The 17271-nt window shown below is 40.4% G+C and overlaps 1 protein-coding gene across 3 annotated transcripts in view; it reads left to right on the forward strand.

Annotated features, from left to right (window-relative positions):
- The window catches only part of sptb (spectrin, beta, erythrocytic), a 118692-nt gene that overhangs the window by 98107 nt on the left and 3314 nt on the right, over positions 1 to 17271 (forward strand). For all 3 annotated transcript variants that reach the window (XM_034194863.1, XM_034194864.1, XM_034194865.1), the window contains 6 exons: positions 252 to 336; positions 1873 to 2069; positions 2184 to 2263; positions 2455 to 2518; positions 12031 to 12290; positions 13775 to 13948. In XM_034194863.1, the coding sequence (XP_034050754.1) occupies positions 252 to 336; positions 1873 to 2069; positions 2184 to 2263; positions 2455 to 2518; positions 12031 to 12290; positions 13775 to 13948 (860 nt within the window). The remainder of the gene's footprint in view (positions 1 to 251; positions 337 to 1872; positions 2070 to 2183; positions 2264 to 2454; positions 2519 to 12030; positions 12291 to 13774; positions 13949 to 17271) is intronic.

Raw genomic sequence — 17271 nt, forward strand, 5'->3', positions numbered from 1 at the left:
GGAACCAATTGGATCACCAGGACGAGGAAAAAAAAAATCATTTATCTTCCGTTCATCAGGGAGACTATAACGCAAACACTAATTAGAAATGGAAAAGCCAAAAGAATTTAAATGAGCAATTGACCCAGACCTGAATTTAATGTGTGGTTAATTACTTCACAATACAAATTTTTGGTGGGTAATAGCCAGTGTGGGGCTGTGTTGTTTAATAACGCTGATATGTAACTCAGCCGTCTAAATGAATGTGTCAGATCAAAGAGAAGTTGGTGCAGCTGGTGGACAAAAAGAAGGAGATGATGTTCAAGTGGGATGACCGGTGGGACTGGCTCAGACTGTGTGAGTACAACTATACCAACCTTATGGCATCTTACTCCACCCTGAAAACAAATACTGTGCGCTTTATTCCTCTCAGCTTCTTTTCATAATTCTACACTACTCTCAAAAACCTTCCGGCAAAATTAGAGCGGCAAATACTTTAACTTTGATAAGCTTGTTTGCTTCCAAAGAGTTTAAGAATAAAGAAAATGTTTGCTTCTGTATATTCGATACAGTCAGGTAGAACAATATTTTGACACACATTTTTAATGGAGTTGAAATGAAGCAATCGTGCTTGTAGTGTCAAATTTTACCTTTAATTAAAAAAAAAACAACAAAAAAAACTAACTAATGCCCGTAGGAAGTATGGATTCCTACAGAAAAGTGGAAGTTTTGCTGACTTATCCTTGTCGAAACTGGCGAGTGAGAACGTTCGCCTTGTGAAAATAAAGCAAGTGTCTGTCTGTGTGTCTGTGGCTCGCATAACTGAGTGTTTGTGTATTATTTATTTCGTCTCTCCCCCGTGAACGCGTTAGAGATAGACATCTGCTTAAGGCAGAGTGACTCATCTTTGTCGCCGATCTTTGTCGAAGCTGCCACATGACAACGTTCCACCTTGTGCCAATAATGATGATGACCTCAAAATAAATGTTTTGAAAATGAATCGCAAAAATTTTCATACAAAAGGATGCACATCATCGTGCCAAGTGTAGACCATATCCGAAAGTCGAGGCCAATCTGACAAACAATCAGAGAGAAATGCGAGCGCCACACACACACACACACGCGCGCGCACGCATCTTGATTTATAGATAGATATCACATTACCATTGAGGATTGACAGCCATTTTTATGCACAGTGCCTCCAGTCACAGCCACAGAGACCTATAACTCCTTCAGGGTTGTCACAAGTGTCTTGGTGGCTTCCTTCACTTGTCTTGAGTAAAATTATCTTTAAAAAATGTGCAATTTCAAATAAATGTTGCCAAAGGAACACGGAAGACCGGAGCATAGATCTGACCTTTGTTCCCAATGAAGTCTGTTTGGTGGCTTCCCTCACTTGCCACCTTCTTGCACAGCCATCATATTTTTGAGAACTCCAATCAGACCCCCCCCCCCCCCCCCCCCCCCCCCCATATAGCACCATGCTGATTTGTATTTCTTCCTGATTGTTGTGAAATCAAAGACATATTCAGCAACTTGGACATGTTCCGGTGTCTATCTCCTGACTGAAAACTGTCTGTAAAAGTGATGATTTGTATTCAAAAGCAATACTTATACTGTATTTAGTTTTCCTGCTTACTTGCAGCTTCTGAAAACGTTGAGACTGTGTATAAAACAGCAGTTCTTCATGAGTGGTGCATGCAGTATTCCTGCTAAACTCCTAGAAGAACAGTTTTGTTGTCTCATTTCGACTCGGCAAAATAATAAAGTGTCTCCGTCCAAATATTTATGGTTCTGACTGTGTATTCCTGCAAAAGCTGCTTGCAAGCATTAGTTGGCTGAACTAAAGACCTGCAGCCATTCTTAATGGTGCATCATCTTTAATGTGCACAGTGCTGGAAGTGTGCCAGTTTGCGCGGGACGCCTCGGTGGCAGAGGCGTGGCTCATAGCGCAGGAGCCCTACGTTACCAGCAGAGACCTGGGCCTCACCGTGGATGAAGTTGAGAAGCTCCTCAAGAGACACGAGGCCTTTGAGAAATCCACCGCCACGTGGGAGGAGCGCTTTTCTGCGCTCGAGCGCCTTACTACGGTATGGCAAAATCTGAGATGGTGCCCAATGACAAAACGAAGACAATCGTTGACGCCAACTGGGAGGAGTAGTTTTTGATGAGTGTGCTGATACCCTCTATACACTGGGTTACAGTTGGAGTTATTGGAGATCAGGAAGCAACAGCAAGAGATGGAGGAGTACATGAAAAAACAACAATCAGACAAGGACAGCAGGTAGGAACATGACACAACGCAGAGGTGGTTTGACCCTAAAACAGACCTCATCAAGATCTTAATCCTACAAAACAACTCTTTGAAATGAGTAGTGTTCTCACGCGACACTAAAATGAATCCTCACAAAGTCAGACATACATGCCCACAGATTAGACCACTGCTTTCTCATGCAGCTGCCCTTTGTCCTCCAGGAGAGAAGACACAGGCTTTGCAGAAGAGTCTTCACACCTCTACACCATTGAAGAACAAACTCTGGTTAGTACATTCTCACTCAGTCACTCTTCTGCATTTGAATAAAATTTGATTTCACAAACTTCCACTCTCTTGAGATCTCAGTGTATTCTTTTTTCCTTTTAAAAATGGATTCTTTCTATTTTTAGGAGGAGGAGAGGAGGCTCATTTTCCCATAATGCCTTTTGGAATCTGTGTGTGTTAATGCTCAAACCTTCAGAATGAGTGCATTACTTTAAAGCTAAAAGATATGTGTGATATTTTCACTTTGTAAAAATGACAGAGTTGATGTCAATGTCGATAAACTGTCCGGAATTAGTTTGGTTTATAAATCAAATCATAAGTCAAAACTGCTTTGCTTTTGATGTCTTCTGCCACAAGTCTCTGTTGTTCCATGATGAAAGTAAATGACACTTCCTCACAGCAGTGGGCAGGGCGCACAAAGACAGAAGCTCTGACTCATTGTCTGAGTTGGGTCTGTGATTGCTTTTGATTTTACTCAGAAGCGTCTGCAGTGCTTAAATTCAAAACTGGCTTGTCAGCAGCTGACAGTGTTCCGGAGTCAATACTAAAAGTTAGCAGTTAGTGGTTAGCCATTGCTTCTGCTAAATTTTTTAGTGGTTTATTGGTATAGCGTTATAAAAGTTAACTTTTCAGTTAGCAGATTAGCGGTTATCAAAGCTAACTTTTTGGTTAGCTGTGCCCACCAATGTACATAGTATACATGATACTGTGTCACCATCTTTGTGTCTGTCTGTGTTTGGCACATTTTGGTGAACATAACAAAATGAAAAACAATGCATTGCTCAGTAACAAATTGTACACACTTGATACTTACACCACAGGTATCCCCGGGCAGCAGATGAGCCAATTACATCTTAGGGTTGTTTGGCACATGTATTTTCAGACTTCACCCAGACTTTACTCACACACACTCATCTTCAACCGCTTATCCAAGATCGGGTCGCAGGGGGCTGGAGCCCATCCCAGCTGTCATAGGGCATGAGGCGGGGTACACCCTGGACAGGATGCCAGTCTACTGCAAGGCCACATATAGACAAATAAACACATTCACGCCTGCATGCACACCAACGGACAATTTAAAGTTTCCAGTTCACCTGACCTGCATGTCTTTGGATGTGGGAGGAAGCCGGAGCACCCGGAGGGAACCCAAGCAAACATGGGGAGAACATGCAAACTCCACATACAACCCCTGGCAATAATTATGGAATCACCGGCCTCGGAGGATGTTCATTCAGTTGTTTAATTTTGTAGAAAAAAAGCAGATCACAGACATGACACAAAACTAAAGTCATTTCAAATGGCAACTTTCTGGCTTTAAGAAACACTATAAGAAATCAGGAAAAGAAATTGTGGCAGTCAGTAACGGTTACTTTTTTAGACCAAGCAGAGGGGAAAAAATATGGACTCACTCAATTCTGAGGAATAAATTATGGAATCACCCTGTAAATTTTCATCCCCAAAATTAACACCTGCATCAAATCAGATCTGCTCGTTAGTCTGCATCTAAAAGGGAGTGATCACACCTTGGAGAGCTGTTGCACCAAGTGGACTGACATGAATCATGGCTCCAACACGAGAGATGTCAATTGAAACAAAGGAGAGGATTATCAAACTCTTAAAAGAGGGTAAATCATCATGCAATGTTGCAAAAGATGTTGGTTGTTCACAGTCAGCTGTGTCTAAACTCTGGACCAAATACAAACAACATGGGAAGGTTGTTAAAGGCAAACATACTGGTAGACCAAGGAAGACATCAAAGCGTCAAGACAGAAAACTTAAAGCAATATGTCTCAAAAATCAAAAATGCACAACAAAACAAATGAGGAACGAATGGGAGGAAACTGGAGTCAACGTCTGTGACCGAACTGTAAGAAACCACCTAAAGGAAATGGGATTTACATACAGAAAAGCTAAACGAAAGCCATCATTAACACCTAAACAGAAAAAAACAAGGTTACAATGGGCTAAGGAAAAGCAATCGTGGACTGTGGATGACTGGATGAAAGCCATATTCAGTGATGAATCTCGAATCTGCATTGGGCAAGGTGATGATGCTGGAACGTTTGTTTGGTGCCATTCCAATGAGATTTATAAAGATGACTGCCTGAAGAGAACATGTAAATTTCCACAGTCATTGATGATATGGGGCTGCATGTCACATAAAGGCACTGGGGAGATGGCTGTCATTACATCATCAATAAATGCACAAGTTTACGTTGATATTTTGGACACTTTTCTTATCCCATCAAAGGATGGGAAAGGACTGAAAGGATGTTTGGGGATGATGAAATCATTTTTCAAGATGATAATGCATCTTGCCATAGAGCAAAAACTGTGAAAACATTCCTTAGGGTCAATGTCATGGTCTGCAAATAGTCCGGATCTTAATCCAATTGAAAATCTTTGGTGGAAGTTGAAGAAAATGGTCCATGACAAGGCTCCAACCTGCAAAGCTGATCTGGCAACAGCAATCAGAGAAAGTTGGAGCCAGATTGATGAAGAGTACTGTTTGTCACTCATTAAGTAAATGCCTCAGAGACTGCAAACTTTTATAAAAGCCAGAGGTGGTGCAACAAAATACTAGTGATGTGTTGGAGCGTTCTTTTGTTTTTCATGATTCCATAATTTTTTCCTCAGAATTGAGTGATTCCATATTTTTTTCCCTCTGCTTGGTCTAAAAAAGTAACCGTTACTGACTGCCACAATTTTTTTTCCTGATTTCTTACAGTGTTTCTTAAAGCCAGAAAGTTGCCATTTGAAATGACTTTAGTTTTGTGTCATGTCTGTGATCTGCTTTTTTTCTACAAAATTAAACAACTGAATGAACATCCTCCGAGGCCGGTGATTCCATAATTTTTGCCAGGAGTTGTAGAAAGGCCACAGATGGGAATCGATCCCATGACCTTCTTGCTATGAGGCAATAGTGCTAACCACTAATCCACCGTGCTGCCTACAGTGCATCCAGAAAATATTTACAGTGCTTCACTTTTTCCACATTTTCTACACACAATACCCCATAATGACAATGTAAAAAGTTTTTTTTTTCAGATTTTTGAAAATTTATGAAAAATAAACTAAGAAACCACATGTACATGCGTATTTACAGCCTTTGTCATGAGGTGCATTCTGTTTCCACTGATCATCCTTGAGATGTTTCTACAGCTTAATTGGAGTCTGTCTGGGGTAAATTCAATTTATTGGACATGAAAATTCAATAAGGTATTTTCAGTAAGGTATATCTTATTTGGATAAACAAATAATTATTTGGAAATGCACACACCTGTGCATGTCAGAGCACAAACCAAGCATGAAGTCAAAGGAATTGTCTGTAAAACTCAGGCAAGATTATCTTGAGGCACAAATCTGGAGAAGGGTACAGAAACATTTCTGCTGCTTTGAAGGTCCCAATGAGCACAGTGGCCTCCATCTGTAAATAGAAGAAGTTCAGATCCACCAGGACCCTTCCGAGAGCCGGCCGTCTGTCTAAACTGAGCGATTGGGGGAGAAGGGCCTTAGTCAGGGAGGTGACGAAGACCTCAAAGGTCACTCTGTCAGAGCTCCAGTATTCCACTGTGGAGAGAAGAGAACCTTCCAGAAGGACAACCATCTCTGCAGTAATCCACCAATGAGGTCTGTATGGTAGAGTGTTTGGACAGAAGCCACTTCTTAGTAAAAGACACATGGCAGCCCACCTGGATTTTGCCAAAAGGCACCTGAAGGACTCTCAGACCATGAGAAACAAAATTCTCTCGTCTAATGAGACAAAGATTGAACTCTTTGGTGTGAATGGCAGGCGTCATGTTTGGAGAAAACCAGGGACCATCCTTACGGTGAAACATGGTGGAGGCAGCATCATGCTGTGGGGATGTTTTTCAGCAGCAGGAACTGGGAGACTAGTCAGGATGAGGGAAACTTGAATACAGCAATGTACAAAGACATCCTGGATAAAAACCTGCTCCAGAGCACTCTTGACCTCAAACTAGGCAACAGTACATCTTTCAGCAGGACAACAACTTTAGGACAACTCTGCAAATGGCCTTGAGTGGCCAAGCCAGAGCCCAGACCTGAATCCAATTCAAGATCTGTGGATAGATCTCTAAATGGCTGTGCACCGACGCTCCCAATCCAACCTGATGGAGCTTGATAGGTGCTACAAAGAAGAATGAACAAAACTGCCCAAAGATAGGTGCACCAAGCTTGTGGCATCATATTAAAGAAAACCTGAGGCTGTAATTGCCAAAGGTGCATCAACAAAGTATTGAGCAAAGAGCGTGAATACTTACGTACGTGTGATATATTAGGCTTTTTATTTTTAATAAACTTTTTCCATGTTGTCATTATGGGGTGTTGTAAGTACAATTACAAGTACGAGGGGAAAAAAATAAATTTACTCTATTTTAAGGCTGTAACATAACAAAAATGTGGAAAAAGTAAAGCACTATGAAAACCTTCTGGATGCACTGTACACCCAGACTTGACTGTGATAATTAAATAACATATTGTACACACTTCATACTTACACCTCAGGTACACACTTAGGAGCACATAAGCGATTGGACTATAGCATTGTTTGGCAGATTCATATTTATTTTAATGAGGATGAAATTATTTTTCTTCTGGGTATGATAAGGAAAGAACATATTATACACATTTCAGACTTACACCACAGGTGCACTCTTGGGAGCAGATGAGCCAGTTACATCTGTGGGTTATTTAATTAATGCATGTATTACATTAATGAGGATGAAGTGATTTTTCTTCTTGGCATAATTAAATAACATACACTCTTGAGACTTACACCACATGTATCCTCTGGGGAGCAGATGACCTGATTAGATTTTGGGGTTGTTTGGGTCATGCATTTTTTTATTTTTAGATGAATGAGGATAAAGTAATTTTTCTTCTTGACATGACAAATAAGTTGTTGTTACACGCATGCACAATTATTAGGCAAGTTGTATTTCTGGTGATTCATTTTATTCATTCTTTTGCAGGGGAACATATATGTGTGCAAAACTATGAGGTAACTATAAGTGTGCATAATTATTATGCAGAAAAAACCCCCCCTAAAATTTCCCCATCTCACTTGTTTATTTTCATTTATTAGATAAAGTATAACAAATAATCAACTCAAAATGAACAAATACTTTTGACATGTCAAAAATATTTAGTGACCAATAGCCATCCTTCCTTTCAATAACTGCCATCAACCTTCCATCCATTGATTCTGTCAGTTTCTCAATGTGTTGACCATCAACTCTTTGTGCTAGAGGTGGGCGATACCGGGAATTTTGGTACTGATCCGATATGAAGTAAATACAGGCCGAGTATCGCCGATATCGATACCAATACCAATACTTTTTCATATTTAAACTTCATGGCTCCAAAGGATCCGAAAGACCTAGGATAGAATTTCACCAAACATTGTACATGACAACAAAATACATTATTTATCACAATCAACATTTTTGTTTAAAAAAATATCACTCAACTCAACTTAAAACAAAATCTGATGAGGTAGAGGGCTGACTCGAGGAGAGCACTGAGTGGGTGGGCCAGGCTGAGCCTACCTGCATGGCTGTTGGCTGGCGCCACTGAGCCACATGATGGCGCAACAACAAAAGACCAGAGGGGGGAGCGTGCGCTGCTCCCTGTTGTTAGACACAACGCAGTGCTACTCTTACAGACAGAGAGTAGACTTTGATGAATCTGCATGTGCAGCAGTCAGTGCGTGCGGGAGAGAAAAAAGCTTGAGTATCGATCTTTTTACACAAGGATCATTCAATATCAATACCAGTGTTGGTATTGATATTATCGATATTAGGATCGATCCGCCCACCTCTACTTTGTGCAGCAGCGACCACAATGTCCTAAAAGCTGTTCAAAGAGGTGTGTTCTTTTTCCTCACTCTAAATCTCACAGTTATACCTCCATCACATTAGAGGCCGAATGAGCCCGAATCCCCTCCAAATGAAAGTTCGACCCACCTTCTGGAAGTGTCGACGTGCATTCAGAAACATCGGGCAGGATTCTCAGAGCAGTCTAAACAGTCGGGCATGGTCGTGCAGCCGCCTTGAATGTTTTGCTCATGTTCACAGTCGAAGTGGAAAAATATCGAACGGCAGTCAAGGTAGATTCTAACTGCAGTCTGACTCTCACAGTGTCAAAACAGCATTCGGAACAGTCTGATCGCACTCGAGAGACATTCGCATGGTCAGGCACGTCTAATCCTGCCAGTGTGTCCCGGACTGCACCCCCATGCATCCCACTCAGGTTGCATAAAGGAGAAATTGTTATGTGCAATGACCGTGGCGCGCATATATCTTGTGTACTACACATAAACATTGTGTAATCAAACCAAAAGCACCGTGTGTCACTGCTAGTCAATCCATGCTGCGAGTATTATATCCATGATAAACATTATATTACAGACACATTGTCATTCCCTCCCGTGTTAGATAATGCATGTGAAATATTATGATCATCACAGCTGTAACACCATGAGCAGATGTGCCACGCTGCTGCCTCACAGTCAGTCAATACATTTTAGCGGCTCTGCGCGGCACAGCGCAGCTGAACGGGGAGTCACAGCTGTAACACACATATTATGACATTGACACCATCTAACTCTGTAGAAGGAATGATGATGCAACTGTTCCACCAAGGCATTACAATATAAACAAGAGCAATCAGATTTCTGTCTGCCATTCCTGATCCGGTGTGTCGCAGACCGAACGATCCCCCTTTTTTATTGACGCAGGGAGATTATTCCACAGAACAGAGGCATGATAAGAGAAAGCTCTGTGACCCGCAGACTCTTTATTCACCCTAGGCACACAAAGTAGTCCTGCAGCCTGAGAACGCAGAGCCCAGGCCGGTAGGTAGAGTTTAATTAGATCCGCTATGTAGGGAGGTGTCAGTCGATGAACAATTTTATAGACTAGTAGCAAAACCTTAAAATCTGATCTCACAGGGACAGGAAGCCAGTGAAGAGATGCCAAAATGGGTGTAATGTGGTCAAACTTTCTGCTTCACGTCCAGTACAAAAAGATATATAATCCCTCAACAAAAATGTTCTCCTTAGGGTTTAAGTCAGGAAATTGTCATTATTCTGTCATTGAGGCCTTTGCTGCACTCTAAAAAGACTTTTTAAATATTTGAACTTAGCCATGACTGAGTTAATGCCACTTCTGTAGTTGAGTTGAAATAACTTAAAAAAAAACCTATGTAAATTGTTACATCAATTTTTCTCCTTGAGACAGCAGCTCTTTTTTAGTGTGATTGCCAAGCAGTGGAATACCTGGGTGCATGTGATGGAGCATTTTCCTACATGAAAATTATGGCCTTTTGACTGATGTAAACTTCCTCCTGTACCACTGCTTGAAGAAAGTATCTTCTAAAAGTATTTTAATTTTAAGTCCATCTTCAACATGAAAAGGTCCAAGTTGCTTATCCTCAATAATAAAAAGCCTATAGCAATACCCCTCCTCCACCGTACTGGCATCTGACATGAAGTGGTGCTATGTGTCCATTGGTGATCCAGCCACAGGCCCATTCATCTGGTCCATCAAGAGTCACTTTCATCTCATCTGCCCATAAAACCTTTGAGAAAAAAAAATCTGTCTTCAGGTATTTCTTGGCCAAATCTTGATGTTTCAACTTGTCTAGTTCAGTGGTGGTTGTGTTTCAGTCTTCCTTACACTGGCAAAGCCTCTCAGCACTGAATACTTTGTACTTCTGGACACTCCAGGTAGGTTTCAGCTCTGGAACATGGTGACACTGGAGAATGATGGGTTCTTTGTAGCGTCACATTTAATTTTTCTCAAGTCTTTTGCAGTTAATTTGCACCTTTTCTTCTCCACACGTTTCTGGCAACCCTGTTGACTATTTGCAACAAAACGTTTGATTGTTCGGTGATCGCCCCTCAATAGCTTTGCTATTTCAAGAGTGTTTCTTCCCTTTGAAAGGCATTTTACAATTTTTGATTTTTCAGTGTCTGTTAAATCTCTTTTTTTTACTCATTTTGGCTGAGGTTTTTATAGGTTGTACTTGGAAAATATTTATAGCAATGATAAGGTCAGAACACTTACTTGCCTAATAACAGTGCACGCGGTCTATATATGGTCTGATTTAGAGTTTAAGCTTGTTTGATGTGTGTATTAAAAGCCATTACTCCAGACTCCTTTTTGACAGTTTTTCTTCACACTTTGTGTCTATATTATTGTCACATTAATGGGATGACAAACAGAAATACACTGATTAATGTGCTACACTCAACAAAAATATAAACGCAACACTTTTGGTTTTGCTCCCATTTTGTATGAGATGAACTCAAAGTTCTAACACTTTTTTCACATACACAATATCACCATTTCCCTCAAATATTGTTCACAAACCAGTCTAAATCTGTGATAGTGAGCACTTCACCTTTGCTGAGATAATCCATCCCACCTCACAGGTGTGCCATATCAAGATGCTGATTAGACACCATGATTAGTGCACAGGTGTGCCTTAGACTGTCCACAATAAAAGGCCACTCTGAAAGGTGCAGTTTTGTTTTATTGGAGGGGGGATACCAGTATCTGGGTTGACCACCATTTGCCTCATGCAGTGCAACACATCTCCTTCGCATAGAGTTGATCAGGTTGTCAATTGTGGCCTGTGGAATGTTGGTCCACTCCTCTTCAATGGCTGTGGGAAGTTGCTGGAAACGCCAGCGAATGTGAGCATTTGCCCACTCAAGTCAGTTACGACGAACTGGAGTCGGGTCGAGACCCCGATGAGGATGACGAGCATGCAGATGAGCTTCCCTGAGATGGTTTCTGACAGTTTGTGCAGTAATTCTTTGGTTATGCAAACCAATTGTTTCAGCAGCTGTCCGAGTGGCTGGTCTCAGACGATCTTGGAGGTGAACATGCTGGATGTGGAGGTCCTGGGCTGGTGTGGTTACACGTGGTCTGCGGTTGTGAGGCTGGTTGGATGTACTGCCAAATTCTCTGAAACGCCTTTGGAGACGGCTTATGGTAGAGAAATGAACATTCAATACACGAGCAACAGCTCTGGTTGACATTCCTGCTGTCAGCATGCCAACTGCACGCTCCCTCAAATCTTGCGACATCTGTGGCATTGTGCTGTGTGATAAAACTGCACCTTTCAGAGTGGCCTTTTATTGTGGGCAGTCTAAGGCACACCTGTGCACTAATCATGGTGTCTAATCAGCATCTTGATATGGCACACCTGTGAGGTGGGATGGATTATCTCAGCAAAGGAGAAGTGCTCACCATTACAGATTTAGACTGGTTTGCGAACAATATTTGAGGGAAATGGTGATATTGTGTATGTGGAAAAAGTTTTAGATCTTTGAGTTCATCTCATACAAAATGGGAGCAAAACCAAAAGTGTTGCGTTTATATTTTTGTTGAGTGTAGTTTGCATAAATAACATGTTTGCATTATTAAATTATGATTCCTGCTTATTCTCATTTTGTTTGTTTTTTATCTTTGTGTCTTTAGTCGGGTTCTACAGCAGTCGAACCCAGTTCAGTTCTGCCAGAGGGAACAGCAGGTGACTCCACAGTGCCCATACTGTCAGAGATGAGAGAGAGCGCTTCTCTGGAGCTGGAGCCCTCTGTGGTCTCTGTGGTGACCTCTGAGGAACCCCAGAGGGCCTCCACCATGCCTGCGGGGCCACAGAGGGCACACGCCGTGCTGCAGGAGGGCGTGCTGGGCCGCAAACATGATTTGGAGGGCTCAGGAAAGAAAGCCTCAAATAGGTACAAAATAAAGAACAGATGTGATAACCACCAGTGTTATCACATCTGCAGAAATACTGAACCCTTTATAGAGTTTTAAACTGAAGAAAATCTCACAGCCATTATCAAAAATACAGTATTATGCAAAATGTAAAGCTAAAGTGTGTAAAACTGAGGGGTGTTTATTAACTGAAGAGGAATGCAGTGTTCATAACCATATCTTCATTAGTGTATACTGTGCATCCTGAAAGTATTCACAGCGCTTCACTTTTTACACATTTTGTCATGTTACAGCCTTACAGGCTGTGAATACTTACGTACATGTGATTTCTTAGTTTGTTTTTTTATTTTAAAATTGGGGGGGAGGTTAAGACAGCCATAGTTGGGGGGTCGGGGTGGCAAAGCCCCCCAGAAGGTAAAGGTATTTAGCCATGATAATGCTCCCCCAAAGCATTTACTGAAAATAGTCTGAAGGACCTAAATGAGATGGTGAAAACTTTCCAGGCATGTGAGATGCAAATAAAAAAAATGGTTAAAGTGGCAGGGGGTTAAGAAGGTTGTAATTAGGAAGGGGGGTGGGGGGCGGCGCTACCCATGCTTTTTATTTTTTAGTAATTTGCAAAAATCTAAAAAAAAATTGTCATTGTCATTATGGGGTATTGTGTGTAGAATTTTTAGGGAAAGAAATGAATTTCATCCATTTTGGAATAAGGCTGCAACATAAAAATTACCTGCAATGGCGTTTTCATAAGCTTAGAATGAGCCCTTCATGTCTTCATGGTATTGGGCCCCCCTGGAGGCTACCATAGTGCACCAACACGTGGATAGAGTAGCCCAAAAGGGACATACTTATTCTGCTTTTCACAATTTGCAGTGAGCCTGCTAGACTTATTGCTTATCACAGGACAAGATGCAAGCTCGAATCTCTGTCACTAAAACACCTAAAAGATGATGGTTAACAGCATCAAGCAATCTGCAACCTCACCACTAGGTAACACTAAATCCTACACACTGTAGCTTTAAAGTATAACAGTGGCTTGTAGTTTAGTGACAAGAATCTGAAAATGCATATTAATGTCATGATTACTAATAATTTACACACGCACAATTCATGAAAGGAATCTGACAATGACAGTGACATCAGCACAGTTGGACAGCACAAAGAACAACAAACAAAGTTTGTGCATTTTTGACACTGGTTATTCTTTATTTTGTAAGATAAATAAGATCTTGTATTTCAACATGGAAATCCCATTTTATATTGACTCTTGTGCAAATTAATTCAGTATTATTTGTTTTTTCTTCCTTTAGTCTTTCTTTAGAAGAGTTTTTCTTTGTGCTTTGCTTGAGCTTCTCCCTTTATTTCTTATGAATTTAATTAAGTCCTTATTGAGGGTTGTTGTTGTGACTCACTTAATTGGACTTAAATTAAGTTTATTTTCCATCATTAGCAGAAATTAGCTACCTGAACGGATCAATATAAATGTCCCGATCTTGTGTCTCAGGTCATGGAACAGTCTGTACTGTGTACTGAAGCCGGGTCAGCTCTCAGCCTATAAGGACGCCAAGAGCTTTGGCCACGGTGTGACATACCACGGAGAGGATGCTCTGTCCCTGAGCAACGCCAGCTGGGAGATCCTCCCCAACTACAAGAAAAAGAAGCACATCGCCAAACTATGGTGAGAATCCATCCTCAGTACCAAAAATGTATTGATCTGATCACACAACATGGGAAATTTAGACTCTCATGGCGAATTCTTCAGAAAGATCAGTTTCGCACAGTTAGGACAGTTTGAAGACAAAGTCAGAGAGGCGAGATAGAGATGGTTCGTGCGTGAGCAGAGGAGGGACGCGGGGGAAATATCAGGAAAGGAATGATGGCGATGGAGCCGCCATGCAGAATGAGAATAGGAAGGTCTAAGGAGTTTTATGGATGTGGTGAGGGAGGACAAACTGGTGTGAGAAAAGAAACACAATGCATTTTGATGTATACCAGTTTTGGGCACTATACACTCTAAAAAGTAATTCAGTGACTTTGTATATATATATATATATATATATATATATATAAAGAAACAGCTATACTGACTTAATAAAATCTCTGAAACTCTCTGAATCATTTGTGTTGGATATACCAAATTAAATGCCTAAAAAAATTAAGTTAATTTTATCTTAACTTTACATTTATTATTTGAGTTTATTTCACTGAAATATATTAGCATTTGCTTAACAAATTATATTTTTGAACTATACTTAATTTATTTATCAAACTTCATTCAGAATATTTGGAAAGGACTAATATACTTAATATTTTTACTTAGATTTACCAAGCTCATCAAGTATATTTATATGATTTCATAGCTTAATTGACTCAATATTTTAGTCACATTTTTATTGAGCACGTTACATTATAGAATTTTTAAATCACAGAGTGTAGCTCAATAATTTTTTTGTATAAACATAATAACAATAATTTTAAAAAAGTAAAAAAAAGAACAGAAAAACAAAAAATGAACAAACTGCAAGGATATAAATTATGTGGAGGTGTGTGTGTGTGTATGTATATATATATATACATAGTCCACAAATAAATTAGGTATTCATATCAATGCAGACACCGATTGTAAGAAATCTATAAACAGTTGCCAAATATTCTGAAACGATGACAGATTGTCCTTCAACAGATACCTTATTTTTTCCATTTTAGCGTTGGGTACTGCTGGTCCTTTCCATGATGTCAGAAGTAACTGTCACCCCCCCCCCAAAAAAAAACCTGAGGAGAAAACAGTAACAGTTTTTAGAGTGTATGCAGTCTATAATGGGGCACACTTGTATTCAACTAACAGCTAACTAGCAAAGATATCTTATTTGTTAGCGGATTAGCTTTTCAGATTACCATTAGCGGACCAATTAGCTTCCACTCAGTTTTATTCAGCTAACTTTAAGTTAGCTAAAAAAAAAAAAAAAAGATTGATTGTAGTTTAACATTCAAAAATTTCGTAAACCCTAAAACCACACCTTTGTTCGTGTTGGAACTTAATATGTACAGTCACTTGCCCACTTCCGGATCATTGCCAGTTCTGGATCACTGCTGTAGTTTTTGTGCCGCCATTTCTCATAATCAGCACGAATAAGCTATTACTTGGTACCAATGGAAAGATTGATGTTTTGTCTACAAACGACCACAAGCCTGACCGGATCCAGCCGTCCTTGTGATCAGCAGAGGAATCAAAACATCCCGGTGTCTGTGGTGTGCTCGCTTTTTCTGACTCACTCATTCCTGCAAGTTTTAAAGTAACGATCTCTAAAACGTAGCAAAGGTGAGTTAGCCGTTCGGTGTTTTTGGTTCTAGAGTGGGAAAATACTTACTTACTTGGGTAGAAAATGTCAGTGTGTTATGTCTTGCTGTTTAATTGCTGCGCGCATTTATCCCCGACGCGAAAATTTTCCAGTTCCGGATCACTGAAGCAGCATCGTGTCTGTAGTTGTGAGTCATGTGGACTTTGGGGCTCATCTCAAAATCACGAATGGGCATGAATGTGGGGGCTTTTACTTTTTAATTTGGGAGAAATTGCTTGTAAAAACATATACACTGAGACAAGATGCCGCTGCCACAAAATGCACCTGCTGTCTCTCAGTGTATAATGGCGCTTTTCGAAACGAAGTAAATTCTCATTTAATAAGTATAATTTCTATCATTTTGTGTTCAAACACATTCTCAGACACAGTGTGTATCATTCTGCATTAGAAGGGCTCCAGCCAGATGCCAGAAATGAACCCAAAGTGACACAGAGTGCCGTGATCCGGAACTGGCAAAAGTGATCCGTTTCTGGCAAATGTTTGTGCCACACATAATGTGGCTTCACACTTTAAGTAGAAGCGCTACACCACCCAGACTTTTTCAGCTAAATAACATCCAAATACCCAAAACAACAATACGCAATAAAGGACATTCAGTTGCATTATGGCTCCGTATAGTGGGACTTTAAAAAAGGTGATCCGGAACTGGGCAACCGTCTGTATATGTTGTGGACATGAACGAGCAAAGCTTTTCAACATCTCACCATGTATGTCATTTATGTCCTTCAGATTTGTTTTTTTTTTAGTTAAGGCTTCTGGGGAGCATTAGCATGACTCCCCCACGCCAATTACAGCCTTCTTAACCCCCTGACACTTTAACCATTTTTTTTATTTGCATCTCACATGCCTGGAAAGTTCTCATCATCTCATTTAGGTCCTTCAGACTTTATTTTCAGTAAATGCTTTGGGGGAGCAGTATCATGGGTAAATACCTTTAGCTTCTGGGGGGTTTCACCCCCCGATTCCCCAACTATGGCCCTCTAACCCCCCCCCCATTTTAAGCATTTTTCTTTATTTGTGTCTCACATGCCTGGAAAGCCCTCACCATCTATCTGATTTAGGTCCTTCACACTTTATTTTCAGTAAATGTTTCTGAGGAGCATTAGCATGACTATAAACCTCTTCCCCCCCCACCAATTACAGTCCTCCTAACACCCTGCTGCTTTAAGCATTTTTTTAAAATGTAGATGTAAAATAATATTCAAGGTTTTCAGCTAGTTAATAGTAGGGCTGCTGCACAATATGGCCAAATTATCGTATCTCAATGTTGTCATATCAGTATGATATACGATATGACTATGATTTCACACTATGCAGCAACAGTGAAAATTAAACCATTAAACATTCTTAAACAAAACAGCTGTATTTCTTTCAGCCTGAGCGTCTTCACGATATATCTCATATAAGTCAGCAGAGTATGTATCAGCTGCTGTCTGCTCCTTTCATTCATTAAAGTCACAGGAGAAATACAGCTATATAAGACAACCTGAATTAAAGGAGAAATGACGCTTTAACAACCTGGACCTCATTTCTAGCATAAAATACAACTGTTTACTCACCGATATAACTTTGGATTCCATGGTTCAGGCGATATCTTCAGGTTCAAATCTCAAAGATTTTTCTTCTTCTACTAAGGTTGATT

This window comes from Thalassophryne amazonica, chromosome 19 (genome assembly GCF_902500255.1).
Source record: "Thalassophryne amazonica chromosome 19, fThaAma1.1, whole genome shotgun sequence".
NCBI classification, from domain to species: Eukaryota; Metazoa; Chordata; class Actinopteri; order Batrachoidiformes; family Batrachoididae; genus Thalassophryne; species Thalassophryne amazonica.